Source organism: Odocoileus virginianus, chromosome 22, assembly GCF_023699985.2.
Source record: "Odocoileus virginianus isolate 20LAN1187 ecotype Illinois chromosome 22, Ovbor_1.2, whole genome shotgun sequence".
NCBI lineage: Eukaryota > Metazoa > Chordata > Mammalia > Artiodactyla > Cervidae > Odocoileus > Odocoileus virginianus.
In genome coordinates, this window is record NC_069695.1 from 18,222,308 (window position 1) to 18,238,817 (window position 16,510).

A 16,510-nucleotide genomic window follows, 5' to 3' on the forward strand; every position below is an offset into this window, starting at 1 on the left:
GTCGGGAAGATCCCCTGGAGGAGGAAATGGCAACCCTCTCCAGTATTCTTGCCTGGGAAATCCCACAAACAGAGGAGCCTGGCGGGCTACAGCCCAAGGGGTCACAAAGAGTCGGATATGACTGAGCAATTGAGCACGCACGCGGGTGCTCTAAATCCTGTGTAGTGCAAGAACAACCTGTTGTTGGTTCCTACAATTAAGATATTATTCACCGAAGTTATGGTGATATTCACACAGCTTAAACTTCTTTTTCTCAATGACTCAGTATAGGCTCCTGATGGAGAAGCAGGTGCCCTCCTGACCCCCACTCCCTCCATAATTCAAGGCCCTTGCAGGTCAGGGTAGGGGGAGCTACGAGCAGGAAGTGGGCAGTTCTCTTGATGTCTTGCAACTGAAGGGGGAGGAAAAACAGAGAAAGTGAGAACATTTTTAGAGTTAGCTGGTAAAGGATTTGTTGACAGAGAAATGCATTGTTAACTAAGTTCCTGTGACCTTTTTTCTTCTCCTCGCTTGGCTGGTCTGTGGGAAGGGAATGGAGAGGGTTGATTGTACTGTAAATCTAAATGCACAGACATGACCCAGAGCCTAGAAAACTCTGTTGTAGCTCTTTAGATGTGACTCCACAGTTTCAAACTTATTGTATTTTAACTTGTCAGTTCATAATATACATTCAAACCAAATTACTAGAATATTGTGGTCATAAAGGAAGGAGAAAATTAATATTTACCTCAGTACCAAAAATAATAAGTATCAGCTTCTCCCCCCATGTAAGTAGCATTCCCAAGAATTACATGTTACTTTAAGGACTAGATCATTTTATTGCATAAAATATGTGTCTTTACTACTGGTTGATAAAAAGAATAAATTGAGGAGCTGCATAATTAAACATAAAAGTACATCTGTTTTATTCATTAAGCCTTTTTAATTAAGAAATCCCAAAAGCATGTGATAAAAATGACCAACTTTCAGTTAAAAATGAAAAACATGTTTTATACCTAGTATACTATGTAAGTCTGTTATGTTTCAGAATTAAAGAGTATTACTCTAGAATACAATATTCCATGACTGTTTTCTGTTGATAAACTAAGAGTTTATTGATTTGATTAGGGTCATTCTCCTAGGATAGAACTACTAATTTGATGTTTTTTAGTAGCTCAGTTGTGTCCAACTCTTTGTAACCCCATGAACTGTAGTCTGCCAGGCTCTTCTGTCCATGGGATTTTCCAGGCAAGAATACTGGAGAGGGTTGCCATTTCCTCCTCCCAGAAATCTTCCCAGATCAGAGATTGAACCCACGTCTCCTGTGTTGGCAGCTGGATTCTTTACCACTGAGCCACCAGAGTAGCCCACAGAACTACTAGGGTAGCTCTGTTTTAATGTGGGAAGTCTTTGGAAGACTACGTAGTAAGTTATTATTATTTTTTTTTTATTTATAGATGCATGGTGAGGTGGGTTTTTTTTTTTTTTTTTAATGTACTTGGGCTTCCCAGGTGGCACTAGTGGTAAAGAACCCTTTTCCCTTTGGTGACCATAAATTGGCCATCTCCTTCTGTGGCTCAGATGGCAAAGAATCCACCTGCCAAAACGTAGAAGATCCAGGTTTGATCCCTGGGTTAAGAAGATCCCCTGGAGAAGAGAATGGCAACCCACTCCATTTATTCTTGCCTGGAGAATGCTATGGACAGAGGAGGCTAGTAGGGCTCCTACATAGACTGTAGGGCTACAGTCCATGGGGTTGCAAAGAGTCAGACATGACTGAGTGACTAATACTTCTGCTTCACCAGCAGAGTGAGATGCAGTGATGTGACCTGTGGTTTCAAGTGGCTGAGCTGATCTGGTGACTTTGACTTTCAGGCCTGTTCCCTGCCATCCTCAACCTTGCCAGCAATGCACACATCAGCACCAATGCGACCTGCGGGGAGAAGGGGCCAGAGACGTACTGCAAGCTGGTGGAGCATGTGCCTGGGCGGGCCATGCGCAATGCCCAGTGCCGGGTCTGTGATGGCAGCAGCGCCAACCCCAAAGGCAAGTGGGGCCCCCATAGGAATGCACCCCTTCCTAAACGATTACTGGAGACTTCTGTTAGGAAGCCGTGGGCCTGTGTATTCCTTACTGCTGTTCATTTCCACTATATTACAGTTTAGGAATTAAAAACCTTAAACCACAATCTGAGAGCATAGTGGGTTTTTGTTTTCCTTCAACAGAACGGCATCCGATATCCAATGCCATCGACGGCACCAATAACTGGTGGCAGAGCCCTAGTATCCAGAACGGGAGAGAGTACCACTGGGTCACGATCACGCTGGACCTGAGGCAGGTGGGTGAGGCTGGAGGCACCGCAGGACACGGTGGGTGGCTGGGTTGTAATCTCATGTTGTTGTTTAGTCGCTAAGTTGTGTCTGACTGTTTGTGACCCCATGGACCACAGCACGCTAGACTTCCCTGACCTTCACCATCTCCTGGATGTCCATTGAGTCAGTGATGCCATCCAACCATCTCATCCTCTGTCGCCTTCTTCTCCTCCTGCCCTCACTCTTTCCCAGCATCAGGGTCTTTTCCAATGAACTGGCACCTTGCATCAGGTGGCCAAAATATTGGAGCTTCAGCTTCAGTATCAGTCCTTCCAATGAATATTCAGGGCTGATTTCCTTTAGGATTGACTGGTTTCATCTCCTTGCTGTCCAAATGACTCTCAAGAGTCTTCTCTAGCACCACAGTTTGAAAGCATCGATTCTTCAGTGCTCAGCCTTCTTTATGGTCCAAGATTCACATCTGTTCATTACTACTGGGAAAATCATAGCTTTGACTATCTGGACCTTTGTCAGCAAAGTGATGTCTCTGCTTTTTAATATGCTGTCTAGGTTTGTTACAGCTTTTCTTCCAAGGAGCAAGCGTCTTTTAAATGCTTTTTTATACACAAGGAAAGTCCATTTGTTTCCTAACATGTTTACATCCTGGTCTCACTGTTTTTCCACTTGGTAGATTTGAGTGAAACACAGAGTTTGTCCTTGGTACTGGTTCTTGTCACATTTATCATGCCCAGGGATCCTTGGGGTGATGAGTGGGATTGTTCCCATGTGGTTTGATTTTCTTAGACACTGTGTCAGGATGCTGATCATCCATCCACCCGTGATGCCCTGACAAGTGGTACCCAGTGTCCACACACGCAGCTGGTGGGCGCACAAAACACGTGCATTTGCTGCCTTTTAAGCTGATTATCTTGCTGTTTTCACCGTGCAGCTCTAGTAAAGGGTTCTTTGTAGAAAGTAAGGCTTGGAAACAGAAGGAGATGGCATTAAACGTCTGGACTCTGTGATGCTGTGTGCAAGAACTGTAAGCACCTGGGGTTGCCCAGCGCTCGGTGAGGAAGCCTTCAGCACCAGCTGGGAAAGGGAGGGTTTAATTGGCTTAGATCACATGTGTACCTCCCTAGCTTTGCTCAAGACCATATAGGAGAATGGAGAGAAATATGATATGAGCCCTCGTTGCCCCAAATATTTCTAGGGAAAGGAAGGAAAAGGAAAGAAATCTTGACTGAAAGGGATGCAAAAGAAAGGTGGCAGCTTTTATCATATTTCTATTTCAGTTCTCCAGAAAAGCCATAACATAGCCTTCTTACTTACTTCCATTCTGTTCCTCTTGGGTCAGAACTCATCAGTATCATGGGAAATATGCAATGAAAGAGAACTCATTCGAAAGGTGTACAGTATGAGTTTTGGAGATTTCATGATGAAGAATCATAATTTTTTGAATAAAAGTGAAACGTGAAGGTGTTAGTTGCTCTATTGTGTCCAACTCTTTGTAATCTCATGGACTGTAGCCCAAAGACTCCTCTGTCCTTGGAACTCTTCAGGCAAGAATACTGGAGTGGGGAGCTATTCCCTTCTCCAGGGGATATTCCCTGACTCAGGCTTGAACCTGCATCTCCTGCATTGCAGGAGATTGTTTACCATCTGAGCCACCAGGGAAATCACAAAATATGCAGAATTTTAAGTAAAAGCGATTCAATACTGTGTATGTTCATGTATAAGGAACTTTTGAGCTCTAATCATAATGGTAAATGAGGTAGTAAGATGTGAAGCTGAGGAGACATTTTCCAAGTTCAGGTTCATAGAATCATGTAACTAAAATAATACATCTGGGCATTTTCAGCTACAAATCCTAAATTAATATGACATGCCTTTGCCTTTTCAAATCCACCTAAAAAAAAAAGGAGCAAAAATCCCCTTTTTGCCTTGGCTTTTTTTTTTTTTTTTTTTGGTCTCTGTTTTAGTGGTAAGGATGCTTCTGCAGGAAATGTTGGTTTTCTCATCATCTTTTCAATGTATTTTCCTTCTTTGAGGGAAAAAAAGTACAACATTTTCATTATTAGGAATGTGATACTATGTGAGTTTGGCCAAATTAACAGCTGGACATTTTACAGAGAAACTTCAAATCCCAAGTTCTGCTGGTATTTATCTTGCAATTTGTCGATCTTGGCTTCTTCTAACAAGAGAGCTTCTGCCATAAGTTGGACTGAATCAACTTGAGGAATTCAGGGGCCTCAGTTTTAAGTCTTCAAGTCTTATTCACACCGAGTCATGGACAGAGTTATATAGGCTTTTAGGGCTTCCCAGGTGGCACTAGTGGTAAGGAACCTGCCTGCCAGTTGATCCCTGAGTCGGGAATATCCCCTGGAGTAGGAAATGGCAACCCATTCCAGTATTCTTGCCTGGAGAATTCCATGGACAGAGGAGCCTGGCGGGCTATGGTCCATGGAGTTGCAAAGAGTCGTACACGACTGAAGCGACTTAGCACAGCACAGCAGGTAAATTCTAGTGTTTTAGATAAGCTTCTAAATTAAGATAATTTTAAATAACAAAATACTCAGAATTTTCTTCATCTTTTGCAGAATATAAAATTCTACTGTGCTCTAAGTATTTTTTAAAAAGTTCAGATAGTTATATCTGAGCAAACCTTTCTCAGATATATTTATATATTGAGTATTTTTATTGTGAAATATTTTGAATATGTAGCAAATGTATTATTGTGATACACATATAACCATCCCCAAGATTCAGGGATTTTTAAACATTTTGCCACATTGGGAACACTTTCCAAGTGAATTGCAGTCATGGTGACATTGGACCAATGCAAGGTTTTTTGTATCTTAAGAAAATAGGACATTTGTTAGAAATAGGCACTGTGCCATTAGCTAACAAAGCTGACAGCAATGTCCCAGTAACTATTTCTTCACTGAGGTCCAGTTGTCCCAATTTAATCACTGATGTTTTTTATAGGTTTTGTTTTTCAAACCAGGATCAATAAAGAACACACATTGCATTTGATCACTATGCTTCTTAAACCTCTTCTAACCTGAATTGTTCTCCCTTTTGTGGCGGGGGTGGGGGGTGAGGCTTCCCAGGTGTCACTAGTGGTATAGAACCTACCTGTTAATGCAGGAAACACAGGAGATGCAGTTTCAGTCCTCGGGTAAGGAAGATCCTCTGAAGGAGGGCATAGCAACCCACTCCAGTATTCTTGCCTAGAGAATCCCATGGATAGAGGAACCTGGTAGGCTACCATCCATGGGGTTGCAGAGAGTCAGACATGACTGAAGCAACTTAGCATGCACACACTGTTTTTAAAAACTGATACTCAGTTTGTAGAATATCCCACATTCTGGATTTGTCAGGTGGTTTCATTGTGATTTTAACACGCTCCTTTATGTGCTTTATTTCTCATGAACTAAACTCAGCTATAAGACTTGATTACATTCCAGTGGAGTATTTTTGGCCAGAATCCGTGCTTGGCAATCCTGGCTGCTCTGTTGCATCCAAGGCTTGTTTTCTCATGAGACGCAAGGCTATCTTTGGGTCCCACTGAGGTATTGGCAGCTGGATCACTCCCTTGTCGTACTGTCTCCTTTCTTTCCCATCTCTCATCCTTGTTTCCTGGGTCTCATTAACACGTAACTCTTAGAACGTGAAAGTGGTTACTTTCCCATTGTCAAAGTCTACATGTTTCTCTGTCAGCCCAGCTATTCACCAGCTGCTAGTTAATTTCTAGATTATACACCCCATCTGGGCAGGGACCACATCTGTCTGCTTCCTCTTTTCTTCCTCCTCTTTCTCTCCCTTCCTTGTTCACGTTTGTTGAGGCTTCTTGCATGCCCAGACATCAGCAGAGTTGAGGCAGTGAGTGTGGAATCACTGTGAACCAGTGCTTTATTTTTGCCTTCCTTTTTTTGGTTCACAACCGGATTAAAAGATAACCAACCATAAGCTATAACCCAAAAACTGCTTTGTTTCCCTTCTGTAAAAATGTAAGCTCTGAAGTACAGGTTTTAAAGTAAAATTAGGCAGACCTTAATGTTATCAAGAATCATAGCAACTTCATGTTGTAAATGTGTTCATGCAACTTAAATATGTCAGCTCCAAGGTTTTATGACCAAATCAGTTAGCTTCATTCTATTGGCAAGTGCCAAAGACATTGATCCTGTTCCTGACTTTCTAGTTGATGACAGCTGTAGAAATTATGGCATTTTTAGCTTCTGTATACAATGTTTGGTTACCTGAAAGATAAACTGAAGAAAAGATAGAAAGTTGTATTATCAGAAAGTCCATAAATGTTGTTTGGTTTGCCGTAAGATTTAACTATGCAGTGTTTGCTTTAGTAACATATTATAGGAGGAACGAGTCAATTTATTTTTTCACTTCTTTAAAATAATGCATGTGATTCATTTCTTTCATTGATTCACTGTATGTTAGAATTTACACTGTTAGATACTTAGCAATGTCTTACTTAAAAAGAAAACAATCTATGGGAACTGTTTTAAGAAAAAACTGATGAGTCACTTAACAAATGTAAAACTAACATATACACGGATGGTGTCCTGGAGAAGGAAATGGCAGCCCACTCCAGTATTCTTGCCTAGAGAATTCCATGGACAGAGGAGCCTGGCAGGCTACAGTCCATGGCCTTGGAAGAGTCGGACATGACTTAGCGACTAAACCGCCACCACATGGATGGTGTCCAGTCATAAACTATTGCTTGCTCTTAAGAATATGTTCCATGGTGTTTTACCACTGACGCAAGCCAGGGATCCTTTGTGATAACTTAAAAATTTAAAGGTATCATTCTGAGAGAGGGAGCATGCACATTTGATAAATCTTGAATTTTATGACTGTCAGCATTTACTTGTTAATTATGTGAAACTGTATATATTCTATTAAACATATTTAAATGTATTCCTATGGTAGTTTTCAACTGAATAACTCAAGGATTTCCAGTTTTAGATACTCTGTGTTAGGATGCTGGGCAAATGAAAAGATGCTCAACATGTTTTGACACTGTGGAAATGAAAATCCATGAGATACCACTTCATACCCATCAACATGGCTGTTTTAAAAAAACAACAACAGAAAATAAGGGTTGGTGAGGGTAGGGAGAAGTTAGAACCCTTGTGCAGGGATGGTTAGAAACGTCAAATGGTGCAATACTATGGAAAACAGTATGGTGGCTTCCTTAAACATAGCATTTCCGTATGATCCAGCAATTCCACTACTAGGTATATCCTCAAAGGAATTGAAAGTAGGAATTCAAAATGATGTTATATTAAAACACCCATGTATTATAGCAGCCTATTCACAATAGCTGGAAGGTAGAAGGAACCAGGTATCTATCAACAATGAATGGATGAACAAAATGTGGTCTCTACATTGAATGGATCCTTTTGCCTTAAAAAGGAAGCATTTGTTATATACATGCAGCAACGTGGGTGGACCTTGAAAACATGCTAAGTGAAATTAGCATTTTTATTACGTATTCCTCTGGGCTGGGTGTCCTGCAACACCCTCACCCTGAACTGGCTCGTGGAACCCTCATAACCACACAGTGAGTCTGGTTCCCCATTAGCTCCTTTTGACAAATGATGGAACTGAGGCTTAGTTGAATTTATTCAAGAGTAGAACTCATGCCTGTCTGCATTCTTGGACGATAAAGTCCCTCTAGCTGAGGTTTGTGACAAATGTGTATGTGTACTGATGTTTTATTTAACTTTATAGCACAATCATTTCCCAGTATAACTAAAATCATTATGAATCATTTTAAAGCTCCGCTAACATCTTGTACTAGGGCTTACCCATCATTTGCACAACAGTTTATGCCTGACACTTTGGTTGCTTTTCTGTTATAGGTAATAACTTGAGGTTTCAGTGAAAAAGGATTACATGCCAGGAAAGGAGTGCAATGTGTACAGATCATTTCCAAGGCTCAGAATGCACGTTTCTAGTTAGTTTTGATTACTTCTTTCAAAGGAAATATTCACTGCTTGTGTGTAGAGGAATCTATGAAAGTAAAAAAAAAGTGAAAGTGAAGTCGCTCAGTCGTGTCCGACTCTTTGTGACCCCATGGACTGCAGCCTACCAGGCTCCTCCGTCCGAGGAATTTCCCAGGCAAGAGTACTGGAGTGGGTTGCCATTTCCTTCTCCAGAGGATCTTCCTGACCCAGGGGTCGAACCTGGGTCTCCCGCATCGTAGGCAAACTCTTTTACCATCTGAGCCACCGGGGAAGTCACTAGAGGAATCTATACCTGTATTCATATATGCAGGTATATGTAAGGAATCCATATACAGTATATAGATTGTATAGTCCATGTAGTACATAATCTGTATATAATATATATAATTTAGTATTATAAAATTTAGAATAGTATGGAGTTTAGTAATAGTGTATATAGAATATATACAGTATATTATCTGTATACCATATAGAATCTATTACTGTTGTTCAGTTGCTAAGTCATGTCTGACTCTTTGAGACTCCATGGACTACGGCATGCCAGGCTTCCCTGTCCTCCTCTATCTCCTGGAGTTTGCTCAAGTTCATATCCATTGAGTTGGTGATGCCATCTAACCATCTTATCCTCTGCCACCCTTTTCTTCTTTAGCCTTCAATCTTTTTGCCTCCCTTTGCCTTCAGTCTATTAATACATACACATGAATGTTCAACCTATATATTGTATACTCATATACAATGTGTGTATATGTATATGTATGTATATTGCTGTTGTTGTTCAGTCGCTAAGTCGTGTCTGACTGTTTGTGGCCCCATGGACTGCTGCATGCGAGGCTTCCCTGTCCTTCACTATCTCCCAGAGTTTGTTCAGACTCATGTCCATAGAGTTGGTGATGCCATCCAACCGTCCCATACACAAACACACACATACACAAACACATGTACATATATCTACACAGGTACAGGTTATAGACTCTACAGCATTTTTTCTTGTCCGTATTACTTCATCTCTGTTAATCTTGGAGAGGAGACGGCCCCTCTTTGGAGATGACGAGGTAGCAGTGCCAAGTGTGGTCCACTGACTTGCCCAGAGTCACATGACTGTACAGCTGCCCCTGAGCTGGACACTGTGACTTCCATCTCCTTCCACACCATCCAGGTAGTCTCCCCTCCTTTGTTATGGTCTCCCATGATTGATCCCTCTCTGTTATGGTTTCCCGGGGAGACTGGCAGGCACTCAGACGACTTCCCCCGCCTTGGGAGTGTCTGTGTTCTTCCTAAACCCCTCTTCCTTTGCTACCCAGCAGGGTCCTATCCCCTGGGCATGGGGCGGAGTATCAGCGCTCCTTGCATGGTAAGTCTGGGTGCTCCCTAACATGTTTTTTGGTCAAGAAGCAGGAAAATGCATCAATGTTTAGTAATCTCCTTTTAAAATGTTTCAAACTGGGCAGAATTTTCACTGGGAGTGGCCCAATTTGTGAGTAAAAATGTGTAATATCCCTTTAGAAGACAAAGTGTGTTTCGTAAAAAGAGGAAACATTTTCTATGGCATTGAAGATAAAGGCTGCTTTTTGAAGCAGTGCTTTATACTCTGTGTAGGTTTAATTAGGAAGTAGCACTTTGTTGTGGGAACATAATCACAGAAGGGCCTTTGTTTTATGCAAACCTTTAGACAAGAGCTGCTTGTGTGCTAGGTTTTATAAAACCTCATTAATCTGGATGTCTGCTGTTGTTTTTTTTCTCCCCCAAATTTCTTCAAAATTGGCAAGAGCTGGATTGAGGTCTATCATTGTATCATCCAAATATAAAGTGTTTGCTAAGCACATTGACAGGTAAACAAGAAAAGAACAGGCAAATTTCACATTCTTAAGACTGAAAATCTTGAAAGACTTTTAGAACAAGAGTTGCATGTAAATTGGAACTTCCCATTACGAATGAGTCTTGGGTGTTTGTTAAAACAGGTCAGGCAGAAATTCTTCCCGGAGATCCTGGTCGAAATGACCAATGGCTGTGTATTTGCATCTGTTCAAAATGATTTTATTTCAATTTTGTATTACTTCACATGGGTCTCAACTGATTTCAAATACTAAGTTTTTCTTGAGTTTGTTTGGCAAAATGAATAGATTGGAAGAAACCAAGTCCCTCATTATGAGTTGGAAGTAAGCCACGAGAAATTCTTGTCCTTCAGACGTTTTTATCTGTTTCGTCCTGTTCTCCGTGAAGCTGCTAGTCTCAGAGCTATGTCTGTCTTTTGTTTTCACATTTTTATTATCTCATTTTGTTTTCTCCTCCACAGCGTCTCTTCCAGTTATCTACTGCTGTGTAAGAGACCACTGCCAGACGTTATGGCTTGAAGCAACATTCATTTTATGTCTTTCTGGGATTGTTTCTGGGGGTCAAGGTTTTGGGAAGACTGTGAGTGGGTGTGTCTCAGGATACAGTCCATTGCCAGGGGAGCAGCTGGAGCAGGTGGTCTGGAGGAGGGGCCCCTGGGCAGCTGGGGGGAGGGTCTGGGCAGCTAAGGGAGGGGTGCTAGGGTAGCTGGGGAGGGGTCTGGGCAGCTGGGGAGGGGTCTGGGCAGCTGGGGAGGCGGCACTGGGGCAGCTGGGGGGAGGGCTGAGCAGCTAAGGGAGCGGTGCTAGGGTAGCTGGGGAGGGGTCTGGGCAGCTGGAGGAGAGGCCCCGGGGCAGTTGGAGGGGGTGTCTGGGAAGCTAGGGAGGGGCCTGGGCAGCTGGGGAGGCGGCACTGGGGCAGCTGGGGGGAGGGTCTGGGCAGCCGGGGAGGGGTCTGGGCAGCTGAGGGGAGGGTCTGGGCAGCTGGGGGGAGGGTCTGGGCAGCTGGGGGGAGGGTCTGGGCAGCTGGGGGGAGGGCTGGCCAAGGCTCTCCCTTCGTCTGGTCTTGGGGCTCCTCCTTGTGACCTCTGCTTGTGGGCTAGGGGCTTCCTCACAGCATGGCAGCCCTAAGGCAGGCTGTGAGCGGGCAGTTCAGGGCTCCAGCACAGGGGTTCCAGAGAAAGCGACAGAAGTTGCGTCCCTTGAGGACCTGGCCTCAGTGTCACTCCTCATCTCCCTCTTTGCTCTGTGGACCTGAAGTTGGCCGAGATTCAAGTGGAGGAAACACAGGGCAACCCCAGCCTTTCATGGGAAGAGGGGTGACAACTCTGAGACGCCTCTGAACCCCTACTGCCTCACACTTCCGAAAAGAGGCTTCTCTCTGCCGATCTCCCATAGCGTACCTTCTAGGGACTGTGCCTTTATATTTAGGTGACATAAAGAGCTGTAGGACCAAGTGGAGATACAGACATTGCACCTTAAATTGTTCAATGTTAATGACAAGTGAGCTGAATTTGTTATTCAGTCACTAAGTTGTGTCTGACTCTTTGTGATCCCATAGACTGCAGTACCTCAGGCTCCTCTGTAATCCAGTATCTCCTGGAGTTTATTCAAACTCAGGTCCATTGGGTTGGTGATGCCATCCAACCATCTCATTCTCTGCTGCTGTCTTCTTTGATCTTTAGTCGAAAGACTGAAGACCCAGCATCAGGGTCTTTTCCTGTGAGTCAGCTCTTTGCATCAGGTGGCCAAAGTATTGGAGCTTCAGCTTCAGCATCAGTCCTTTCAAAGAATATTCAGGGTTGATTTCCTTTATGATTGACTGGTTTGATCTCCTTGCTATCCAAGGGATTCTCGAGTTTTCTCCAGCACCACAGTTCAAAAGCATCAATTCTTCGGTGCTCAGCTTTCTTTATGGTCCAACTCTCACATCTGTACATGACTACTGGAAAAACCATAGCTTTGACTGTCTGGACCATTGTTGACAGAGTGATGTCTCAGCTTTTTAATACATGAACATAATTGAGGGCAAATGTGGAGTTTCCTTTCCTGACAAGATTTATTTTTAAGCTTTATCCGATGTGTGTCATCAATGGTGGTTTGCCAAATAGTCAAGCGTAACCATTTTTCCAGTTAGCACAACTTAGTTTACCAAAGCTCCCCCCTTTTTTCTTTTCCTGATTTAAATGGCAGAGTGTTGGCTGTACTGTTAGTCTTGCTTGCTCTACGGGGCTTCTTAGATCAGCCTTGGGAGGATTTTGGAAAGTGAGTGAAGAGAATTTTGCAGGACTCTGTCAAAATATACTTTCCTATCCCCAACTGTTTTGGCTTCAAAATAAAGCTTTTTGTATATTTATGGAAAGAAAGGGAGGTCTGTTCTGGAATTATTTCTTCCTGTTATAGTAAAGCTAGGGAAAAAAAAAGATGTTTTAATTTCTGAAGAAATTTTTCTTTGAAAAATACATTTTGAAATCCATTCCTGTGTTTGCTTTTAACTTTTTTTTTTCCTGCTTTTTACTTAGCAATGTATTCAAATGGTAACATCTAACATCTTCATCTTTAAAAGGAAATCTTAGCAAAGTAAAAAAAAAAAAAAGTAACTCATGAATACCTCTGCTGTATCTCAAAATGTCTCACATGCTTTTAATGCCTTCAAGGGACCTTCTCTCTATGCAGAACTTCCTTTATTCTGATATAGAAGCAGAAAATATTTAATGTAAGAAAAAACTTAAAAATCACTTGTGATCCTAACAGCCAGGAATTATCTTCTGATCGATTCCATCATATCTGAGAACACTGTTTATGTTTAATAATTCATAACATCTGCTTCTGAAGGGCTGACATCTCAGGATTCCTTGATGAATCCTGGGATCCAATGGCTGCATCCTGGGAAAGTAATCAACAAACAATTGGTTCCATATAAATGTAGATATGGTCACTGTATCTTAAATTGTCCTTTAAGGTTGATCTTGGCCTTCAGGGTCTTCTGGGCTAATGGGGGAGAGAGGCAAGGAAGCAGATGAGTGGTTTGGGGGATGTGAGGGTTGAGCAGGCTTGGGGCACAGGTAGGAAGAGCAGCTGAGGGCATCAGAAAGTGAAAGTGTTAGTTCACTCAGTCATGTCCGACTCTTTGGGAACCCATGAGCTGTGGCCCACCAGGCTCCTCTGTCCATGGCATTCCCCGGGCAAGAATACTGGACTGGGTTGCCATTTCCTCCTCCAGAGGATCTTCCTGGCCCAGGAATCGAACCCTGGTTCCCCACATTGTAGGTAGATTCTTTACCATCTGCACCACTTGGGAAGCTTGCGGGCATCAGAGAAGCAACCCAAATGCAGGACTGGTGGAGGGAAGTGTGCCCAGGAGACAGCGGCACGGGAAAGACCTGTTCATGGGCTCAAATAGTCCATCCAGTGTGATCATAGTGTATGTCTTTCATTTTTCTTTTTACTGAGTTATATAGTTTACATACGGGCTTCCCTCGTAGCTCAGATGGTAAAGAATCCACCTACAATGTAGGAGACCCAGGTTCGATCCCTGGGTCGGGAAGATCCCCTGTAGAAGGAAATGGCCATCTACTCCAGTATTCTTGCCTGGAGAATTCCATGGACACACAGTTTACATACAGTGAGGTGCACATTAAAAAATACTGCTGTTTATACACTCACTAACAGTGAATGAAAGATGTGTCTCATTACCCCTTAGTAGCACAGATGCTCACAGTTTCTTTTTCTGTTCTTTGTTTATTGAATAGCAAGGAATTTTCATTCATTTGGATATAATGTGTATTTATTTATTTACATTTTGTTACTTTATTGAACACATATTTGGGAGCACTGAGCTCAATTCAGATGCTTAACAATGTTTGTCTGATATTGTTGATCACTTTCACAGGTATAAATTATGCCATGATTATTCATCTCTGTCCAGGCAAATGTTTTGTCAAATGGTGGTGACAGTTTTAATCTTTGAATATGGTTGTAAGAGGCAGGAAAGAATTTTCAAGTCATAACAAAAGAGAACAAAATTGAATGAACTCTAAATACCATCCTTTTGAGAGGTGCCAGTTGTCAGAAGAATAACTATGGTACTTAAGGAAGTACCATAAAGTCAAAAGTCTGATAGTGATACCTAACATCCCTACTTTGCATTTTATAAACTGTTTTCCTATTTATTGTTTCACACCTATGATGGGAGAAATCTAAAGAACATGTAGATTCGTATTTATATTACTCATTGTGAATAATGCATTGTGGTGTAGAGAATACAACTGAATTGATAATTTTAAGCCTGAATCCTGGAAAACATATTTTTAAAACAAATTTTTATATCATATTGGAGTATAGCTGATTAACAATTAGCTGTAATGGTTTCAGGTTCACAGCAGAGCGACTCAGCCATATATGTATATACACACATCCACTCTCCCCCAGACTCCCCTCCCGTCCAGGCTGCCGCATGACATTGAGCAGAGTTCTCTGTGCTCTACAGTGAGTCTTTGTTGGTTATTCATTTTAAATACAGCAGTGTGTGCATGTCCATCCCAAACTTCCTAACTCTCCCTTCCCCACATCCTTCCCTCTGGCAACGAAGAGCTCCATCTCTAAGTCTGTGAGTCTCTTTCTCTGGATTGTAAGAAACTGAAATCTATTAATCACCAATCAGAGTTCCTTGGACAGCAAAGGAAATCAACCCTGAATATTCATTGGAAGTATTGATGCTGAAGCTGAAGCTCCAAGACTTTGGCCACCTGATGCAAAGAGAGAAGTCATTGGAAAAGACCCTGATGCTGAGAAAGATTGAGGGCAGGAGAAAAAGGGGTCGACGGAGGATGAAATGGTTGGATGGCATCACCAACTCGATGGATATGAGTTTGAGCAAACTCCCGGAGATGGTGGAGGACAGGAAAATCTGGCATGCTATAGTCCATGGAGTCTCAAGGAGTTGGACACAACTTAGCGACTGAACAGCAATAAATCACAAAACGCTACCTTTTTTAGCATACGAGTGGGGATTAATTCTGGAAGTCTGACTCTGCAAGCATTGGTCTTAGTGAGATGATGACGCTGCCGAAGTCATGACAAAGATGGAAACTCTTAGGGACTGAGGCGGCTGCCTGCTTGTGCCAAGGCATTCAGACCTGTGCTCCTTTGAAATCTGTGCTCAGGTACTTGGAAGCACTGGCTTGCCCTGGCCTGGTGGCCTCCATGCCCCATAAGGTATGGAAATGAAGCCTGGGGAAGCTGGGAGATCAGATTAAAAGCTGCAGATAATTAGCTGGGATGCTCACATACCTGAGAAGCTTGGTGAAGCCTGACCACTCATCAGTTTCTTTGTAGTGGCTTATGCTTTCTTAAGAGTAGCTGATAGCCACTGCAATATGTGTAAATAGCTCTGTCCTTTGTTGTGTGTGTGTGTGTGTCTGTGTCTGTGTGTGTTTAATTAGTAGACTTTCTTTTGTAGCAAAGTTTTAGATTTGGAGAAAAATTGAGTGGAAAGTATGAGTTCCCATATACCCCCACACAAGAGTTGTTTGTTTTTTTTTTTCCATCAAATTTGGGTTAATTTTAATCTTTTTTTTAAAAAAGTGAAATCATAAAGTGACTGAGATAGTGTAGTTTTAATAGTTTCCAAGACCTTCCCTCTGACAAGTAGGTGACTGTTGAGAATTGTCAGTCTTATAATTTAAAAATTTGTTTTCTCTACTATTTTATGACATGTAATCAGAAGATATTTTTCTTTGTGCTTCATGTGCTAAAAGCACGAGAAATCCCATGAAATAACTTTCTTAGGTTTCCACTGAGGTGGCGACCATTTAGGATCATTTACAACCTCGAAGCAGACTCTAGGATCAGGCAAGGAGCGGGACTGCCCAGAGGTCAGCCCGGCACGTAAGAAACATCAGCAGGAGGGGAGCCTGCCTCTGAGCTGTTGGTCTCCAGTCATGTCATGCAGAAGCCTCCTTTCACTCTCAAACCCTAACGTTTGTGCTCCGATTCTGTATTTTGTGAAGCCATCAGGCCTTGCCAGGGCTTAGTAAAAGCCTGACAGAACTAGGGCTGGGGGAAAGACAGGACTTCATCATCCCCTCTGAGCTGCTGGCCTGCCCTCCAGACCGCTCGGTGGGCTCCTCCAGACTTGGTTCCTGTTATTTTGGTTCAGTCGCTCAGTCATATCCGCTTCTTTGCCACCCCATGGACTGCAACACACCAGGCTTCCCTGTCCTCCACTATCTCCCAGAGTTTGCTCAAACTCATGTCTATTGAGTCAGTGATACCATCCAACCATCTCATCCTCTGTTGTCCCCTTATCCTCCTGCCTTCAGTCTTTCCCAGCATCAGGGTCTTTTCCAATTTCTAAACAAGAGTTGATTCCTAATCACGCTCTATTTAGAAATCTCCA

At 42.6% G+C, this 16,510-nt stretch overlaps 1 protein-coding gene across 1 annotated transcript in view; it reads left to right on the forward strand.

Annotated features, from left to right (window-relative positions):
• The window catches only part of LAMA1 (laminin subunit alpha 1), a 123,150-nt gene that overhangs the window by 16,729 nt on the left and 89,911 nt on the right, over nucleotides 1–16,510 (forward strand). Inside the window, exons 2-3 of the mRNA XM_070452669.1 lie at nucleotides 1,855–2,025; nucleotides 2,205–2,317. Coding sequence (XP_070308770.1) covers nucleotides 1,855–2,025; nucleotides 2,205–2,317 — 284 coding nt within the window. The remainder of the gene's footprint in view (nucleotides 1–1,854; nucleotides 2,026–2,204; nucleotides 2,318–16,510) is intronic.